Source organism: Cetorhinus maximus, chromosome 19, assembly GCF_964194155.1.
Source record: "Cetorhinus maximus chromosome 19, sCetMax3.hap1.1, whole genome shotgun sequence".
Classification (NCBI taxonomy): domain Eukaryota; kingdom Metazoa; phylum Chordata; class Chondrichthyes; order Lamniformes; family Cetorhinidae; genus Cetorhinus; species Cetorhinus maximus.
The window spans coordinates 87715365-87735572 of record NC_135897.1 but is presented as its reverse complement, the minus strand read 5'-3'; the positions used below and the strand labels follow the sequence as shown (position 1 = coordinate 87735572).

The 20208-nt window shown below is 43.4% G+C and overlaps 1 protein-coding gene across 1 annotated transcript in view; it reads left to right on the top strand.

Moving 5' to 3' along the window:
* Positions 1 to 20208, top strand: part of dhx36 (DEAH (Asp-Glu-Ala-His) box polypeptide 36) — a 99750-nt gene that overhangs the window by 9664 nt on the left and 69878 nt on the right. Inside the window, exons 5-9 of the mRNA XM_078564333.1 lie at positions 6292 to 6462; positions 9273 to 9352; positions 12519 to 12593; positions 12770 to 12936; positions 14881 to 14962. Coding sequence (XP_078420459.1) covers positions 6292 to 6462; positions 9273 to 9352; positions 12519 to 12593; positions 12770 to 12936; positions 14881 to 14962 — 575 coding nt within the window. The remainder of the gene's footprint in view (positions 1 to 6291; positions 6463 to 9272; positions 9353 to 12518; positions 12594 to 12769; positions 12937 to 14880; positions 14963 to 20208) is intronic.

Sequence of the window (20208 nt, the reverse complement as noted above, 5' to 3'; positions counted from 1 at the left end):
TTCACGTTTGGAAGTTTTTTATAATTTTTATTTCATTGACAGATAACACTTCCATTTTACATTAAATGGCAAGTAGTCATGTAAATAATACAACTTAGTCCCCAGGCTTCGGCGACCTCGTGAGCACACCCCTAACACAAGAGAACGCACCCCATCCCCAAGATCTGGAACAATCAGTTCCAGCCCTCTAGGCTCTTCATGCATCTGTGTGGCTCCTGACCATGTTGAGAAAGCTCTGCCTTGCTAGGGATTAGGTTGTATTCTTACAATACCCCTCTGCTTTTTTTATCAAGCTATTCCAGTACAGCTACAACACTAGCATCTACCCGACCACATAAAAAATTGTCCAGGTATCTCCTGTTCAAAAAAAGCAAGACAAATCCAATCCAGCCAATTACTGCCCCATTAGTCTGTTCTTAATCATTAGCAATTGATGGAGGATGTCTTTGATAGCGCTATGAAGTGGTACTTACTCACCAATAACCTGCTCACCATTCAGTTTTGAGTTCTGTCCAGACTACCTGGCTTCACTTCACTATAGCCTTGGTCCAAACATGAACTGAATTCTGGAAGTAAGGTGAGAGTGACTGCCCGTGATGTCAAAGCACTCAACTGAATGTGGGATCAAGGATTCCAAATAAAATTGAAGTCATTGGGAATCAGGAGGGAATCTCTGCTGGTTGGAATCATACCTAGCACAAAGGAAGATCATTATGGTTGTTGGAGGCCAATTGTTTCAGCCTTAGGACATCGCTGCAGGAGTTCCTCAGGATAGCCTCTTAGGCCCAACCATCTTCAGCTGCTTCATCAAAGACCTTCCTTCCATCATAAAGTCAGAAGTGGGGATGTTCGCTAATGATTTTGGTGTTCAGTACTATTTGCAATTCCTCACTGAAGCAGTTGGTATCTGTAAGTGGCAAGAGATGGACAACATTCAGGCTTGGGCTGATAAGTGGCAAGTAACATTCGCATCACACAAGTGCCAGACAAGGACCATCTCCAGCAAGGGAGAAACTTACCATCTCCCCTTCACATTCAGCGTCATTATCATCAACATCCTGGGGGTTACCATTGATCAGAAACTGAATTGGACCAGCCATGTAAATACTGTGGCCGCAAGAGCAGGTCAGAGGAATTCTTTGGTGAATAAATCACCTGATTTTCCCAAAGCCTGTCTGCCATCTACTGGGCACAAGTCAGGAGTGTGATGGAATACTCTCCACTTGCCTGGATGAGTGCAGCTGCAACAACACTTGAAGTTCGACATGATCCAGGACAAAACAGCCCCCTTGATCAGTCCCTGTCCACCACCTTAAACATTCACCCCCTGCAACACTGGCGCATAGTGGCTTCAGTGTGTACCATCTACAAGGTACACTGCAGCAACTCTCAAAAGTTTTTTCAATAGCACCTATCAAACCTGCAACTTTAGCCATCTATCAGGGCAAGGACAGCACCTGCATGGGGATCGACAGTTTGGGATACATTCAGTTTGCTGCACATTGCTGAAGAAGGTTCTTGGATTTAGAATTATTGGGTGGGTTGGATGATCAGAATATTGTTCTGGATTGAGCAGTGGGTGTGTGTGCACTTTGCACCCCTGGCTTCTAGTTCAGAATGATTACCAAACTAATTAAAACAGGATAAAAGCAAAATACTGCAGATGCTGGAAATCTGTAATAAAAACAGAAAATGCTGGAAAAACTCAGCAGGTCTGGCAGCATCTGTGGAGAGAGAAACAGAGTTAACGTTTCGAGTTCATATGACTCTTCTTCAGAAGGAGTTGGCCATTCAGCCCTTCAAGAATAGATACGATAGCCTAGTGGTTATGTTGCTGGACCAGTATTCCAGAGGCCTGGGGAAATAATGCAGAGTTTAAATTCAAACTTCACTAAGGCAGATGGGGAAACTTAAATTTAGTTAATTAAATAAATCTTGGATTAAAAGCTCGTATCATTAATGGTGACCATGAAACTTCCAGATTGTAATAAAACCCCAAAACAAAAACAAAAATACCTGGAAAAACTCAGCAGGTCTGGCAGCATCTGTGGAGAGGAACACAGTTAACGTTTCGAGTCCAAATGACCCTTTAACAGAACTAAGTAAAAATAGAAGAGAGGTGACATATAAGCTGGTTTGGAGGGGTGGGGGGGGGCGGGGGGGGTGGTAGGACAAGAAGAGCTGGATAGAGGGCTAGTGATAGGTGGAGATAACCAAAAGATGTCACAGACAAAAGGACAAAGAGGTGTTGAAGGTGGTGATACTATCTAAAGGAATGTGCTAATTAAGGGTAGAAAGCAGGACAAGCAAGGTACAGATAGCCCTAGTGGGGGTGGGGTGAAGGAATCAAAAAAGGCTAAAAGGTAGAGATAAAACAACGGATGGAAATACACTTAAAAATAATGGAAGTAGGTGGGAAAAGAAAAATCTATATAAATTATTGGAAAAAACAAAAAGGAGGGGGAAAATCGGAAAGGGGGTGGGGATAGAGGAGAGAGTTCATGATCTAAAATTGTTGAACTCAATATTCAGTCCGGAAGGCTGTAAAGTGCCTAGTCGGAAGGTGAGGTGCTGTTCCTCCAATTTGCGTTGAGCTTCACTGGAACAATGCAGCAAGCCAAGGACAGACATGTGGGCATGATAGCAAGGTGGAGTGTTGAAATGGCAAGTGACGGAGGTCTGGGTCATGCTTGCGAACAGACCGAAGGTTTTCTGCAAAGCGGTCACCCAGTCTGCGTTTGGTCTCTCTAATGTAGAGGAAACCGCATTGGGAGCAACGAATGCAGTAGACTAAGTTGAGGGAAGTGCAAGTGAAATGCTGCTTCACTTGAAATGAGTGTTTGGGCCCTTGGACGGTGAGGAGAGGGGAAGTAAAGGGGCAGGTGTTGCACCTTCTGTGGTTGCATGAGAAGGTGCCGTTGGAGGGGGTTGAGGTGTAGTGGGTGATGGAGGAGTGGACCAGGGTGTCCTGGAGAGAACGATCCCTGCGGAATGCCGCCGGGGGGGTGAAGGGAAGATGTGTTTGGTGGTGGCATCATGTTGGAGTTGGCGGAAATGGTGGAGGATGATCCTTTGAATGTTGAGGCTGGTGAGCTGATAAGTGAGGACAAGGGGGACCCTATCATGATGCGACGGAGGCGAAGGAACTGAGAGAATGGGATGGAGTCTTTACAGGAAGTGGGGTGTGAGGAGCTGTAGTCGAGGTAGCTGTGGGAGTCAGTAGGCTTGTAATGGATAAAAACAAAAAACTACTGTGGATGCTGGAAATCCAAAACAAAAACAAAATTACCTGGTTCAGTTCTGCTGAAGGGTCATGAGGACTCGAAATGTCAACTCTTTTCTTCTCCGCCGATGCTGCCAGACCTGCTGAGTTTTTCCAGGTAATTTTGTTTTTGGCTTGTAATGGATATTGGTGGACAGTCTATCACCAGAAATTAAGACAGAGAGGTCAAGGAAGGGAAGTGTCAGAGATGGACCATGTGAAAATGATGGAGGGGTGGAAATTGGAAGCAAAATTAATAAATTTTTCCAGGTCCAGACGAGAGCATGAAGCTGCACCGAAGTAATCATCGATGTAACGGAGAAAGAGTTGTGGGAGGGGGCCAGAGTAGGACTGGAACAAGGAATGTTCCACATACCCCATAAAGAGACAGGCATAGCTGGGGCCCATGCGGGTACCCAAAGCCACACCTTTTATTTGGCGGAAGTGAGAGGAGTTTAAGGAGAAATTGTTCAGTGTGAGAACAAGTTCAGCCAGACGGAGGAGAGTAGTGGTGGATGGGGATTGTTCGGGCCTCATCTAATAAAACCCCATCTGGTTCACCAATGTCCTTTAGGGAAGGAAATCTGCCACCCTTACCCAGTCTGGCCTGCATGTAACTCCAGACCCACAGCAATGTGGTTCCCCCTGAAATGGCTTAGCCAACCATTCAGTTGAATCAAAAAACAATACATGAAGGAAGAATGCTCATGGTTACAGGAAGAAGGCAGTGGATTGGAACTAGGTGAATCGTTCATTTGGAGAGCCAGTGCAAACACGATGGGCCGAATGGCCGCCTCCTGCACTTATGATTCTATAACCCACACGGATTGAAGTGGTTCAAGAAGGTGGCTCACCGACATCTTCTCATGGGCAAATAAGGATGGGGAATAAATACTGGCTCAATGACACCCACATTCTGCGAATGAAAAGAAAAGCCTGTTCCTCCGTTCAATAAGGTCATTGGTTGATCTGCACCCTTACTCCTCCCATCTGCCTGGGCTCCATATCCATTAATACCTGGGTTTAAAATTATTAATTGAGCTGCTATCCGCTGTTGTTTGAGAGAGAGAGAGAGACGCCACCCTTTGTATGAAGTGTTTCCTAACTTCTCTCCTGAATGCCCTGGGTCTGATTTTAAGGTTTTAAACTTGCAATGGAAGATGTTTTGCTCTGTCTACCCTTTCACTTTCTTGCAAAACCCTAAAAATGTCAATCCAACGACCCTTTAATGTTCTATATTCCAATATACACTAGTTTATGCCGTCTTGTAATCTGACCCTTGGAGCTAATATTTTGGTGAATCCGTGCTGTACTTCTTCCAAGGCCAGTACATATCATTTCTGAGATTGTGCAGAACCCCATGTGGCCTAACCAATGCTTTTTTATAGATGTAGCAAAGTCTTTTTGTTAATATTCTATCCCTCTAGTTATAAAGGCTGCCATTCTGTTAGTCTTTTTTGGATTCTTTTATGCTTCGCTACGATGTTTTAGTAGTCTGGGCCCCTAAATCCCTTTGGACCTCCATTGTTCCCAGTTGTTTATCACTGCTTGAAGTAACAGTTGTTTTTCTGAGAACCGTGAAGGGTGCGGGAGTGGCAAGACTTTAGGCACTTATTTTGGATTGCTGGGAGTGCCAGGCACTTATGTTGGATTGCTGGGAGTGCCAATTCAAAACTTGAGTTGATGCTTCCTATTACAAAAAGAGCCACTTGCTGTTTGTGGCAGCTGGATTTTGAGCAAGTTGCCCTGGCGTGCAGATTTTGAAATTCTCCACTCTGGGAAGTGAAAGTTTTTTTTTAAGAAAAAAATGCTTTTGTGCAGCATTATTTCTTTTTGACAAGGGAAGTTGCATTTTACTTTCTCGCTGTATTATTGTTTCCCTCTTGAGGTATTTTGAAATGTACTGTATGGAGGCTCATGGAAATTGGGGGATAATCAAGAATTTTGGCCCTGCATAATGGTACCGCGATACAATAAATTGTAAAACAGAGGAGGCCATTCAATACATTGAATCTGTGCTAGTTCTTTCAAAGAGCAATCCAGTTAGTTCCACTCCTCCACTCTTTCCCTATATCCCACCAATTTCTTTCTCCCTCAAGTATTTATCGAATTCCTTTTCAAAGGCTGCTATTGAATCTGTATTCACTAGCTTATTAGGCAGTGCATTCCAAATCCTAATCACTTGTCACAGAAAAAACTTTCACCTCATGTTGACTTTGGCTCTTTAGCCAGCTGCCTTAAATTTGTGGCCTCTTCAGACATTGGAAACAGTTTCTCTTTGTTTATTCAATCTAAATAGTTCATGATTTTAAACATCTCTATCAAATCTTGTCTTAGTTTTCTCTGTTCCAAGGAGAACAACCCTGGCTCCTCCAGTCTACCCACATAAATATGACTGGAAGCATTCTCATAAGTCTCTTCTGTGCCCTATCCAAAGCCTTAATGTCCTCCCTAACATGTGCCCAGAATTGGACACACAGACTTGCATTTATACAGGGCTTTCACAATGCGAGGACGTCCCAAAGCACTTTACAGCTGATGAAGTACTTGGTAAAGTGTAATTACCGTTGTAATTAAGAAACACATAAGCGGCAATGAGACACTGGCCGAACCACCTGCTTAAAGAGGTGTTGGATGAGGAACATATGTTGGTCAGGACACTGGGGAAAGACTCCCCTGCTATTGTTCAAATGATGCTATGGAACCTTTTAATCCCACAGTGCTGGACTGAAATGTCAGCCTAGATTTTGTTCCCAAGCCTCCTTGGAGTGGGAATTGAATCTTCAACCTTTCTGACTCTGAGAAGAGTATACTACCACTGAGCCACAGCTGACACTATAGGCATGGGAATGAAACCAACAGTAATACAAGTAACATCGACAGGCAGTAGACAGAGGCAAGAAACTTGATCCCACAAAAATTCTGTTGAATACTCAGGAGCGATGATAACTGGAGTGTGAGCACTATAATACCTTCAATGTTGGCCTTGACTGACCTTGTGTTCTTTTCATACAAAATCTGAATTGCAGGAGGTTGTCGACTTGATAAATAACAATCAGGTGCTCGTCATAAGCGGAGAAACCGGATGTGGGAAAACCACGCAAGTGACCCAGTTCGTTCTGGACCATTACATTGAGAATGGAAAGGGTTCTTTGTGCAGGGTCGTATGTACCCAGCCCCGTCGGATCAGCGCAATTTCTGTAAGTCTCAGCGTTAACTTTTTATTTTTGCCTCAAGTACCTGCTTTGCCTAGGGCGTCCAAACTGCACCCCATGAGCTGCTTACGCGACTTGGTTATTTGCTCTGCGCCGATGCAATAACCAAACTTTCTAGTTTGTGTGCCACTGGGGCAAAAGTATAGTCAAGCAGCACAGAGCAAATGCTGGCACTGTGAGCATGTTCAATGGGAAGATGAACAGAAATACAAACAACAGCCATCAGTTTAGAAATTAACTTTTAAAATGGCTGTACAATTCATGTATTTTTTTTTAAAAAAAGGAGCTCTAGGCAAGCAAGGTGATTCAGATTTTTGACGGACTATTCCAGTATAATGAGAATAAGTAATGACGCATTTTTTAAAAGGGATTTTCTAAGGACTGGAAGCTTCCTCTTCTAAACTGAAGAAATCCTTCAATTTTATGTTTTTGTGTACGTTGTAATTATTTGTTTGGGCACCATGATATTCATCAAAGTATGGCAGGCAAAAATGTTTACATCCCTGAATTATGGGCTTGAACAGTGAGGAAATGGCAGTCATTGTTTCTGGGTGAAAGAAATGTTAGCTTTGAAATCTCTTTTGCGACTAATTGAACCGTTCTGTGATCACATCACCTCTTTTACAAGGGAGGTCTGGCCTCTTTGGTGTATTTATACTCTGACATAAGCCATGATCCTCCCAGGGAGTCGAATCTGGACCCAATTTAAGTGGCAGCAGGAAGGCAATGTTATTTATTATAGTACCAAATCACCCTGCAAAGCCCTTTTCCCAGTGGATAATGCGTGAATATTACTGGGATTTAGAGGGTTAAATCTTGAGGACACGTTGTATAAACTTGACTCGTATCCTCTTGACTTTTTGAGAAGTGATCACAGAATTGTTGTGGCGCAGAGAAGGCACCATCGTATCTGCAATTGTTCGCCAAATGAGCAGCTCTCCTAGTACCATTTCCCTGCTACCTTTCTGTAACCGTGCACATTCTTCCTTTTCAGGGACAGCCTAACTCCCTTTTGAATGCTTCATTTAAACCTGCCTCCGTCACACAGTCGGGCAGTGCATTCCAAACCTGAACCACTCGCTGTGTAAAAAAAAGCTTTTCCTCTCAGCGCTTTGCTTCTCTTACTAATTACTTTAAATCTGTGCCCTCTCATTCTCCACCTTTTCACAAGTGGGAACAGTTTCTCGCTATCTACTCTGCCCACACCCCTATCAAATCTCCTCTCAACCTCCTTTTTTCTAAGGAAAACGGTCCTAACTTCTCCAACTATCTTCACAACTAAAGCTCCTGCTCCTTGGAACAATTTTCGTGAATCTTTTCTGCACCCTCTAATGCGTTCTCAACCTTCCTAAAGTGCGGTGCCTGGAACTGGGCGTAATACTCTAACTGAGGTTGAACTAATGACTTACACAAGTTCGACATAACCTCCTTGCTCTTGTACTCTATTCCCCTATTAATAAAGCCCAGGATATTGTATGCTTTATTAACAGGTCTCTTAACCTGCCCTGCCAGCCTGAATGATTTATGCACATATACACCCAGGTACCCTTGCTCCTGCATCCCCTTTAGAGTTGTACCCTTTATCTTATATTGTCTCTCCATATTCTTCCTACCAAAGTGAATCACCTCACACTTCTTTGCATTGAACTTCATCTGCCACCTGTCAGCCCATTGGACCAACTTGCCTGTGTCCCTTTGAAGTTCTACACTATCCTCCTCAAAGCTCACAATGCTTCCAAGTTTTGTATCTTCTGCAAAACTTTGAAATTCTCCCCTGTACACCAAGGTCTAGGTCATTAAATATATATCAGGAAAAGTGAGGGCCCCAACACTGACCCCTGGGGAGCTCCACTACAAACCTTCCTCCAACCCAAAAAATACCCATTAATCGCTACTCTGTTTCCGTCACTCGGCCAATTCCGTATCCATGTTGCAACTTTCCATTTCATTCCATGAGCTGTAACTGTCCCTTCAAGTTTGTTGTGTGGCACTGGATCAAATGCCTTTTGGAAGTCCATGTACACCACATCAGCAGCATTGCCCTCATCAACCCTCTCTGTTACCGCTTCAAACAACCCCAGATTTCCCTTGAGAAATTCATGCTGGCTTTCCTTAATTAACCCGCATATGTGCATGCGACTATTAATTTTGTTCCGAATCATTGTTCCCAGAAATTTCCCCACTACCAAAGTTGAATTGACTGACCTGTAGTTAGGCTTATTTTAACACCCTTTTTGAACAAGGGTATAACATTTGAAATTCTCCGGTCCTCTGGGACCGCTCCTGAGCCTAAGGAGGACTGAAAAATTATGGCCAGTGCCTCTGCAATTTCTACTCTTGCTTCCCTCAGTCCCCTTGATCTGATTCAGGTTTAAAATATTTAAAAGATTCAATAGTGTAGATGCAGAGTAATGACTAGGGAATCAAACACATAGGGACATAATCTTAAAACGACAGCCAAGCCACTTAGGAGTAAACAAAAACAAAAATACCTGGAAAACTCAGCAGGTCTGACAGCATCTGCGGAGAGGAATACAGCGAACGTTTTGAGTCCGTATGACTCTTCACCAGTTCCATTTAGGAGTAAAATTGGGAAGTATTTCTTCACCCAATGGGTAGTGGAAATCTGGAACTCTTTCTCCCCACCCCACCCTAAAATGCAGTGGACACAGTTGGAGCTTTCAAGACTGAAATCGATGGATTTTTGTTGGTAACGAAGGAAAGGCTGCAAGGTTAGGGCTAAATGGCCTACCCCAATTCCTATGTGTTAATGTTATTTGTTTTTGCACCTTCAGATAGCTGAGAGGGTAGCAGCAGAAAGAGCAGAAGTCTGTGGTGATGGAAACAGTACTGGCTACCAGATCAGGTTACAGAGGTTAGTACCGACTGCTTCATAACTCATCAGGGAGTTGGAATAAGTAATGAACAGTGCTTGTGTAATTTTCCAGCCATGCCGGAGGTCATCTTAGTTACCAAATGCCGTACTTGAAAACATTCACGTGCCAGCCAGTGATATATGAATGCCCGATGATTTGAGTTTGCCTGTTGGTCAAATTCACATAGTTCCATTGTTTTGGGATCAGAACAGTATCAGAAACAGGCAAAACTGAACGTGTAACAACATAAGCACTGTAGATGGGATGGGTTCTACTCCTCGAGTCACCATTGTTATCCCTCCTGCTTCGTTGGTGATAGGCTGTGTACACCAATTAAATGGCCCATAAAAGGGAAGAACTGCTTGTGTTGATTCTGCACTCCAGGACTGTACCTCCTGTAGGAAGATCACAGACTGAAATTCTACACAGAGAGAATGAGCTTGCATTGATATTGCATCTTTCATGACCTCAGGACGTCCCAAAGTGCTTTGCAGATAATTAAGTACTTTTTTAAGCGGAGTCGCTGTTTTGTAGGGAATGTAGCACCCACTTTGCCCACAACAAATTCCCACAAACAACAATGTCATAATGACCAGATAATCTGTCTTATTGATGTCAGCTGAGGGACAGGGCACTGGGGATAACAGGAATCAGAAAGGTGATTCTCTGACTGGAAATAATTGCAGCTCAACCTTGCATCCAGTATCATTTCAAATATAGAAACTATTATTGGATTCTGAGCACAGCCTCCTCTTTTCGCTGTCCTGCCTCCTGTGCAGTGATATCACCTTTCATTGGTTAAAATAAAAGGCCAAATATAGTTTTATTAATCTCCTTTTGAGCTGTCAGTGAGACGTTCTCAATTCAGTTGTATAAACTAGTTAAAAATACTTGTTGTGCTCACATTGATAGCTGATTGTCTTTTGCGCCTTTTTTAAATTGGATTTGACCAATATTATACCAGCTCTTTTTAAGAGGGAGCTACGTTTCATCAGCTCCTTCATTCTCTGTGTCAGCCATGGCTCAGTTGGTAACACTTCCTCCACTGAGGAGGCTGTCGGTTCAAGTCCCATGTCAAAGACTTGAGCACAGAGCCCAAGCTGACATTCCAGTACAGTACTGAGGGAGCGCTGCACTGTTGGAGCTGCTGTCTTTTGGATGAGAAGTCAAATTGAGGCCCCATTTGCTCTCCCAGGTGGACATAAAAGATCCATTGGCACTATTTCGAAGATGAGCATGGGAGTTCTTCCCAGTGCTGTCCACATTCATTTGTGTGAGTAATTCTGCAGTCACTCAGGACACGAGCCCATTAATCTTTGCTCTTTTTAATTTCTTTTCTCTCTAACCCTCCTAGACTCTCTTCTATTGTCATGCCTCCTTTCACTTCTCCGCTCTCGGGTACTCTGCCCTCCTAATTCCTGACCCCAATCACTCCATGCTCCCCAAAACTGCAACAGACTTGCTGGCCTTGTGTTTGCTAGCTGTGCTGTGGGCACGTACATCTACATATGCAACCCAAAATTTCAACTGCTAGTTGTCCAATCATGATGTGATTGACTTGGTGTTGTACTATATTAATGGTGCTTTAAAAATTGTTGTAGCAAATGTAGCAGCCAATTTACACACAGCATTGTCGCACAGGCAGCAATGCGGTAATGACTAGATAATCTGTTTTTACTGAAGGATAAATATTAGCCACGACTCCCCTCCTGCTTTTCAAAATAGTTCCATAGAATCTTTTGTGTACGTTTGAGAGGGCAAGTGGGGCCTGGGCTTAACACCTCATCTGAAAGACTGTCAGTGCAGGGCTCACTTAGTATTGCGCTGAAGCAACAGCCTGGATTTTGTTGTCAAATATTGGGAGTGGGACTTCAGTCCACAAGCTTTTGACATAGAGGCGAGAGTGCTACCCACTGAGCTGTGGCTGTAGGTTAAATCATTAACTGCACAAATCAGTGAGTTTCATATTTAATGTTTGAAAGTTCAGGCAGGGATGTCTGATTTCTGAAAATATTAAAATAACGCACAGTAAATTTATCAAGTATCCAGGAGACTCTGCGTATCACTTTTTCAAATTTAGACTTCTATAATATAGGTGTTGTATAGAGGCTAAAACCCTGACGCATTATCTCTCCGTGACTTTTTCTTTCCACAGCACTAGACGTGGTTGGACCGCCTCATCTTTTCCAACTCCTCAGCTCTGTCATCCAATCCCTTATGTAGTTCCTCTCCAACCAATTTGAACACAGTCAGCACACTTACATCAAAGGCTTTTCTTCCTGACATCCACACCATCACCTCTAGAGTCTTCCAAGAATCTAGCTGTTAGCATGCTGCTCCTCAGCAACTTCATCTGCAAGCTTGGGGTTACATTCCATATGTACTTTGAATCCTGTTCTACCGCTCCACCACTTTTCTTGACCCTCAATCACCCCTATACTTCTACAGGTCGACATTCCTCTGAGAACTCTACGTTTCTCCAACTCCGGTGTCTTGTCTGCTATCTCCGCCATTCCCTTCACTTCATTATTGCTTCCATGCCTTCATCTGTCTGGGCCCTAAGCTCTGGTATTTCCTCCCTAAACCTCTATGCCAGTCCATCTCTCTCCTCCCTTAAGAAGCTCCTTAAAACCTACCGCAGTGACCTAGCTTGCTTTAATGTCGTCTCCTTTAACTTGTGGTCAATTTTCATCGAATTACATCCTGTCAAGTGCCTTGGAATGTTTTGCTATGTTAAAGGTGCTATATGTTGGTGTTCCTGGCATACTCCCATCTGTGAAGTTTGAGCCTTTTTTAGAAATGTTAAAAGTAGCACATTCAAGCCCCATTCTGGGACTTGTTGATCATGGAAGGTGTGTTCATAACGTGGCCAAAACAGTTTGATTATCAATCTGTAAATCCTTCCAATGTGCGTATGGCAGGTGGTAAGAGCGGGAGCATCTCCTGATTGGCCAGAACCTGCAGAAGGCAATAGCAAACCACTGTAGTACCATGTCTAGCATGACCATGGACCAACACATGGAAGTCCATTGCTGCCAATGCCCTCTTAGGGCTGGTAGCTGTTGCATGCCCAGTTCTGAACAATTCAATCTAGAGTGAGCACCTGAGGGAAAATATTTTGCTGCTATTCTGTTTATTTTTAAACACTTCTGTCTTGCTTCACAGTCGCTTGCCACGGAAGCAAGGCTCCATTTTGTACTGCACTACAGGAATCATTCTCCAGTGGCTTCAGTCAGACGCGTAAGTATACAACTGATATCTATTATTATAGTTAATTTTATACATGACAAACTCTTAATTGCGTACTTGCCAATTCCAAGAATCACCTGCTTGCGTGCTCAAATTCCAATTTATTTGCCAAAATAGTATACCTGGCACAGTCTTAATAACATTTAAAAATCTCTCTCTTTCCACAGCCTTTTGTCCACCGTCAGCCACCTTGTTTTGGATGAAGTTCACGAGAGGAGTTTGCAATCTGATGTCCTGATGACGATTGTGAAGGACGTTCTGCCCTTCAGGTCGGACCTAAAAGTGATATTGATGAGTGCAACTCTAAACGCCGACAAGTTTTCAGAATATTTTGGTGAGTAGAACAGACAAATTCTAATGGAAACTTCAGTGAGTGCAGACTGTTGGTTTCTTAAAATTAAGTCGTAGAATTATAAAGCACGGAAGGAGGCCTGGGCCAGCTCTTCGAAAGCTACCCAATTAGTCTCGTTCCTCTACTTTTTCCCAGAGCCCTGAAAATTTCTCCTTTTGTCTGTTTCTTCTCCATCCTCCTCTTGTTTGTTGCCATGTGTTTAACTTTTGTGCTGATGTTTTACTTTGTAACTAGGGTGTCTGACTTTAGTGCATAACCAGTGAACCTTAATAAACCTTCACCAAACAGAGCGTTTTGCAATCTATCTTTACTTTGGTTACATAGATAAAACCCCACAGGAGTAAACATGGTTAACTCTTAGCTCTCCTTTGAAGTGGCCTAGCCACTCAGTTGTGTCTTCCCCCATCTGTCCACTGCTACCTGCTTGGAGTAGTTAGGCATGGATAATAAATCCCAGCCTTGCCAGCAATTTCCATATCCTCAATGAATGAACAGTAAAGGCAACAAAGGTGTAGAAATAAGCACATCTTCAGATCTCTGACTGTGTTTTCACAACATCAGCAGCAAATGCTTTCCAATGGTTCATCGGTCTGTGTCTGATGTCAAACTTAAACTTGCGAACAATAGATTCACCCTGTCAGTTCCTTTCCTGAAATTGGGATGAAGAGAAGAAGGCTAAGAGGAGATTTGATAGAGATGTTCAAAATCATGAGGGCCTGGACAGAGTAGATAGGGAAAAACTGTTCCCGCTCGTAAGAAGATAAAGAACGATAGGGCACAGTTTTAAAGTGATTTGCAAAAGAAGCAAGTATGACATGAGGAAAAACTTTTTCACACAACGAGTGGTTCGGGTCTGGAATGCGTTGCCTGGAAGTGTGGTGCAGGCAGGTTCAATCGAAGCATTCAAAAGGGCATTAGATGACTATTTGAATAGAAACAATGCCCAGGAGTACGGGGAAAAGGCAGGGCAATGGCACTAGGTCATAATGCTCATTTGGAGAGCTGGTGCAGACCAGATGGGTCGAATGGCCACCTCCTGTGCCATTAAAATTCTGTGACTCTGTATCCAAGAAGGAAAACCTTTAGTTGTTTTAATTGTGCAGGACCATCTCTTATGATTCTGGCTCCCTGGACTTACTAAAGCTGCTGGTAGGAAAGATTGGACTGTTTTTGGTGGAATTGCGATCTCACGAGTGGAGACTTCCTGGTTGTTGACCTTGCGGATTGCAAGACCTCCAGGGTCAGGAGCCAGCATCATTAGTATGGGTTTCACTGCATGTAAATGCAGCGACCAAAGTTTAACAGTTGTCTTTTGGTGTGCCATTGGAATAAGAGCGGCAAAGATAATCCTCTGAACTTCAGGAACAGCTTATAGAATCTGACCTTAAAAAAAAAAATGGCACTTTAAAGCAGCTTTAAATCCCTCACCCAGCAAGTGATTGTGCAAATAGTAGTGGAGTCTCTGCTTTTTGACTAAGTCAGTCAGAAGACTAGTAGATGTGTGTGAAAACCTAATGTACTAACACTCATCAGTGTGGTAACATTGCAGAATGGGTGCAATTGGTAGAATCTTGCCATTCCAAACTAGGATGCGGCCAGTTTTGTGGGCAGGGACAGCTTCGAGTGAGCAGACTTTTGAACTGGTGAAAAAGATCGTGAATACCCCAACGTGATGTGGTTATAGCTGCAACTTGTGTTTGAAATTCCACAGTCCTTAACGCAATTTCATTTGATTCCCAGATTACACGGGTGTCTGGGTGGAAATCATGCAGAAACTTTGGGTCAGTGACTATAGTGCTATACTCCAGTTTTACACTTGTGAATAATATTGGATCCAGATAGCTTTTGTGACAAATAATTACTGGAGTTGAAATATATTTGTATTCACTGTTCAGAAATGTTATGCTTTCCTCCATTTTCTTATAGGCAGCTGCCCCATGTTGCATATTCCAGGATTTACCTATCCAGTGAAAGAATACATTTTGGAAGATGTAGTTGAGTTGCTCCAGTAAGTCAATTTGTTAATTATTTGAATGGGTTTTCTCTTTAGTTATTACTATAAAATGTACAAAGTGTTCTGTTCCCCCTGCTAAGTGTAGATATAAAGGAATTCTTAACAATGCACTTAGAAAAGCATTATATGATTAGACCATGAGATGTAGGAGCAGGAGTAATCAATTTGGACCATCGAGCCTGCTTGCCATTCAGTGAGATCATGGCTGATCTGATAATCCTCAACTCCACTTTCCTGCCTTCTCCCCATAACCCTTGATTCCCTTACTGATTAAAAACCTGTCTATCTCAGCCTTGAATATACTTAATGACCCAGCCTCTACAGCCCTCTGTGGTAAAGAATTCCACAGATTCACTACCCTCTGAGAAAAGAAATTCCTCCTCATCACTGTCTTAAATGGGCGACCTCTCACTCTGAGCCTATGCCCTTTGGTTCTAGACTCACCCACAAGGGGAAGCAACCTCTCAGCATCTACCCTGTCAAGCCCCCTAAAAATCTTATGTTTCAAGAAGGTGGTCTCTCATTCTTCTAAACTCCAACGAGTACAAGCCCAACCTACTCAATCTCTCCTCATAAGAAAATCCTTCTATACCCGGGATCAACCTAGTGAACCTTCTCTGAACTGCCTCTGATGCCAGTATATCTTTCCATAGATAAGGGGACCAAAACTGTTCACAGTATTCTAGGTGTGGTCTAACTAGTGCCTTGTATAGTTTTAGCAAGACTTCCCTATTTTTATACTCCATTCCCTTTGAAATAAAGGCCAACATTCCATTTGCCTTACCTATTACCTGCTGAACTTGTACTCTACCTTTTTGGGATTCATGCACGAGGACCCCCAAATCCCTCTGCACTGCAGCTTTCTTCAGCCTTTCTCAATTTAAGTAATATTCAGCTTCTCTAGTCTTCCTGCCAAAGTGCATAACCTCACATTTCCCCCATTATATTCCATCTGCCACGTTTTTGCCCACTCACTTAACCTGTCTATATCCCGCTGTAGACTCCTTGTGTCATCCTCACCACTTGCCTTCCCAACTATTTTTGTGTCATCCACAAACTTGGCGATAGTACATTCATTGCCCTCATCCAAGTCAGTAATATATATTGTAAATAATTGTGGCCCCAGCACTGATCCCTGTGGCACTCCACTAGTTACAGGTTGCCATCCTGAAAATTCCCCCCCCCCCCGTATCCCAATTTTCTGCTTTCTATTAGTTAGCCAGTCCTCTATCCATAGGTTAGAACAAGTCAACATGATTTTACTAAAGAGAAATCTTGCTTGACAAATTTATTAGTGTTTTGAGGATGTAACTAGGAGGGTAGATAAAGGGCAACCAGTAGATGTAGTATACCTGGAATTCTAAAAGACATTTGATAAGGTGCCACAGAATAACTTAATAGGCAAAATAAAGGCTCATTAGGGGTTATACATTTGCATGGATAGAGGATTGGTTAAGAAGCAGACAGTGGGCATAAACGAAGCATTTTCAAGTTCACAGGCAGTGAATCGTGGAGTGCCGCAAGGATCAGTGCTGGGGTTTCAGCTATTTACAATCTATATTGCTAACTTAGATGAAGAGAAGGAGTAATATATCTCAGTTACATACTAAGTGGAAACATAGCTTTCGGGAGGACACCGAGAAGCTGCAATGAGATATAGACAGGTTAAATGAGTGGGCAACAAGATGGCGGATGGAGTATCATGTAGGGAAATGTGAGGTTATTCACTTTGGTTTAAGAATAGAAAAGCAGCATACTTTTTAAAAGGTGTGAAACTTGTAAGTGCTGATATTCAAAGGGACTTGCTCAGTTCCTTGTACAAGCACACCCAAGTACAGCAAACAATTAGGAAGGGCAAAAGGCATGTTGGCTGTTATTGCAAAGGGGTTTGGAGGTTAGGAATAAAGAAGCCCTTCTACAATTGTACAGGGTTTTGGTGAGACCACATTGGAATACTCTGTGCAGTTTTGGTCTCCCCGTTTAAGAAAGGATATACTTCCATTGGAAGCGGTACAGTGAAGGTTCACTAAATTGGTCCCAAGTATGAGGGGGTTGTCCTGTGATGAGAGGCTCAGTAAATTGGCCTATATTTTCGAGTTTAGAAGAATGGGAGGCAAGTTCATTGAAACATACAAAATTCTGCAGGGCTTGATAGGACAGGGCAGTAGTGATAGGGGATTCGATAGTTAGGGGGACAGATAGGAGGTTCTGTGGGAGAGATCGAGAATCCCGGATGGTCTGTTGCCTCCCTGGTGCCAGGGTCCGCGATATCTCGGATCGAGTTCTCAGTATTCTCAGGAGGGAGGGTGAGCAGCCAGATGTCGTGATCCATGTAGGGACCAATGACGTGGATAGGAAGGAGGAGGAGGTCCTGCAAAGAGAGTTTAGGGAGTTAGGTGCAAAGTTGAAGGACAGGACCTCCAGGGTTACGATCTCAGGAGTGCTACCCATGCCACGTGCTAGTGAGGCTAGAAATAGGAGGATAATGCAGCTAAATACGTGGCTAAGGAGATGGTGCAGGAGGGAGGGCTTCATGTTTCTTGACAATTGGGCTCTGTTCCAGGGAAGGTGGGACCTGTTCCGGTGGGACGGTTTGCACCTGAACTGGAGGGGGACTAACATCCTTGCGGGTAGGTTTGCTAGTGCTGCTCCGGGGCGTTTAAACTAGATTTGCAGGGGGAGGGGAACCAGAGTGTTAGAGCAGATAGTGAGGTGGAGGAGGATAAAGGTCAAGCGAGGAATGCATGTATAGACAGAAATCAAGGGTCCGTACGTGATAGAAATGTTCTCAGGTGCATCTATTTCAATGCAAGGAGTATTGTCAGAAAGGCAGATGAGCTTAGGGCGTGGGTTGGCACGTGGGATTACGACATTATTGCTATTAGTGAGACTTGGTTGCAGGAGGGGCAGGACTGGCAGCTCAATGTTCCGGGGTTCCGTTGTTTCAGACGTGATAGAGGGGGAGGGATGAAAGGGGGAGGAGTGGCATTACTAGTCAGGGAAAATATCACAGCTGTGCGTAAGCAGGACAGCCTGGAGGGCTCGTCTACAGAGGCCATATGGGTGGAGCTGAGGAATGGGAAAGGTGTGACCACACTAATAGGGTTGTATTATAGACTGCCCAATAGTCAGAGAAAATTGAAGGAGCAAATCTGTAGAGAGATAGCAGACCGATGTAAGAAACAGAAAGTTGTGATAGTAGGAGATTTTAACTTTCCACACATTGACTGGGACTCCCATACTATAAAAGGGCTGGATGGCTTGGAGTTTGTCAAATGTGTTCAGGAAAGTTTTCTAAATCAATATATAGAGGTACCAACGAGAGAGGATGCAATACTTGATCTCCTATTAGGGAACCAGACAGGTCAGGTGACAGAAGTATGTGTAGGCGAACATTTTGGGTCCAGTGACCACAATGTCATTAGTTTTAAGCTAATTATGGATAAGGATAGGTCTGGTCCTCAAGTTGAGATTCTAAATTGGAGAAAGGCCAATTTTGTGGAAATGAGAAAGGATCTAGGAAGAGTGGATTGGCATAAGTTATTTTATGGCAAGGATGTGTTCAGTAAGTGGAAGGCATTCAAAGGCGAAATTTTGAGAGTGCAGAGTTTGCATGTTCCTGTCAGGATTAAAGGCAAAGTTAACAGGCATAGGGAACCTTGGTTTTCAAGGGATATTGCCGATCTGGTTAAGAAGAAGAGAGAGGTGTATAGCAGATATAGGCAACAAGAAACAAATGAGGTACTTGTAGAGTATAGAAAATGTAAGAAAATACTAAAAAAAGGAAATCAGGAAGGCAAAAAGACGACATGAGGTTGCTTTGGCAGATAATGTGAAGGTAAACCCGGAGGGTTTCTACAAGTATATTAAGAGTAAAAGGATAGTAAGGGACACAATTGGTCCCCTTGACGATCAGTGTGGTCGTCTATGTGTGGAGCCTCACGAGATGGGGGAGATCTTAAACAGTTTTTTTGCATCAGTATTTACTCAGGAAACTGACATAGTGTATAAGGAAGGAAGGGAAACAAGCAGTAGTTTCATGGAACATATAGAGATTAAAGAGGAGGAGGTGCTTGCTGCCTTACAGCGAATAAAAGTAGATAAATCCCCCGGGCCTGACATGATATTCTCTCGGACCTTGAGGGAGACTAGTGTAGAAATTGCAGGGGCCCTGGCAGAAATATTTAAAATGTCCTTAGCCACGGGTGAGGTGCCGGAGGATTGGAGGGTAGCTCGTTGTTCCGTTGTTTAAAAAAGGCTCCAAAAGTAAACCAGGTAATTACAGGCCAGTGAGCCTGACGTCAGTAGTAGGTAAATTATTGGAAGGTGTTCTGAGAGATCGGATATATAATTATTTGGACAGCCAAGGGCTGATTAAGGATAGTCAGCATGGCTTTGTGCGTGGTAGGTTGTGTTTAACGAACCTTGTAGAGTTTTTCGAGGAGGTTACCAAGAAAGTAGATGAAGGAAAGGCTGTGGATGTTGTCTACTTGGACTTTAGTAAGGCCTTTGACAAGGTCCCACATGGGAGGTTAGTTCAGAAGGTTCAGACACTTGGTACCCATGGAGAGGTTGTAAACTGGATTTGAAATTGGATGTGTGGGAGAAGACAGAGTGGTAGTGGATGATTGCTTCTCAGACTGGAGGTCTGTGACTAGTGGTGTGCCTCAGGGATCTGTGCTGGGACCATTGTTGTTTGTTGTCTATATCAATGATTTGGATGATAGTGTGGTGAATTGGATCAGCAAGTTTGCTGATGACACTAAGATTGGAGGCGTTGTGGACAGCGAGGAAGGCTTTCAAAGCTTGCAGAGAGATCTGGACCAACTGGAAAAATGGGCCAGAAAATGGCAGATGGAATTTAATGCGGAAAAGTGTGAGGTGTTACATTTTGGAAGGTCAAACCAAGTTAGGACATACACAGTAAATGGTAGGGCACTGAGGAGTGCGGAGGAACAAAGGGATCTGGGAGTTCAGATACATAATTCCCTGAAAGTGGCGTCACAGATAGACAAGATTGTAGAGAAAGCTTTTGGCATACTGGCCTTCATAAATCAAAGTATTGAGTATAGGAGTTGGGATGTTATGGTGAGGTTGTATAAGACATTGGTGAGGCCAACTTTGGAGTATTGTGTGCAGTTCTGGTCACCTAACTACAGGAAGGATATCAGTAAGATTGAGAGAGTGCAGAGAAGATTTACTAGGATGTTGCCGGGTCTTAAGGAGTTGAGTTACAGGGA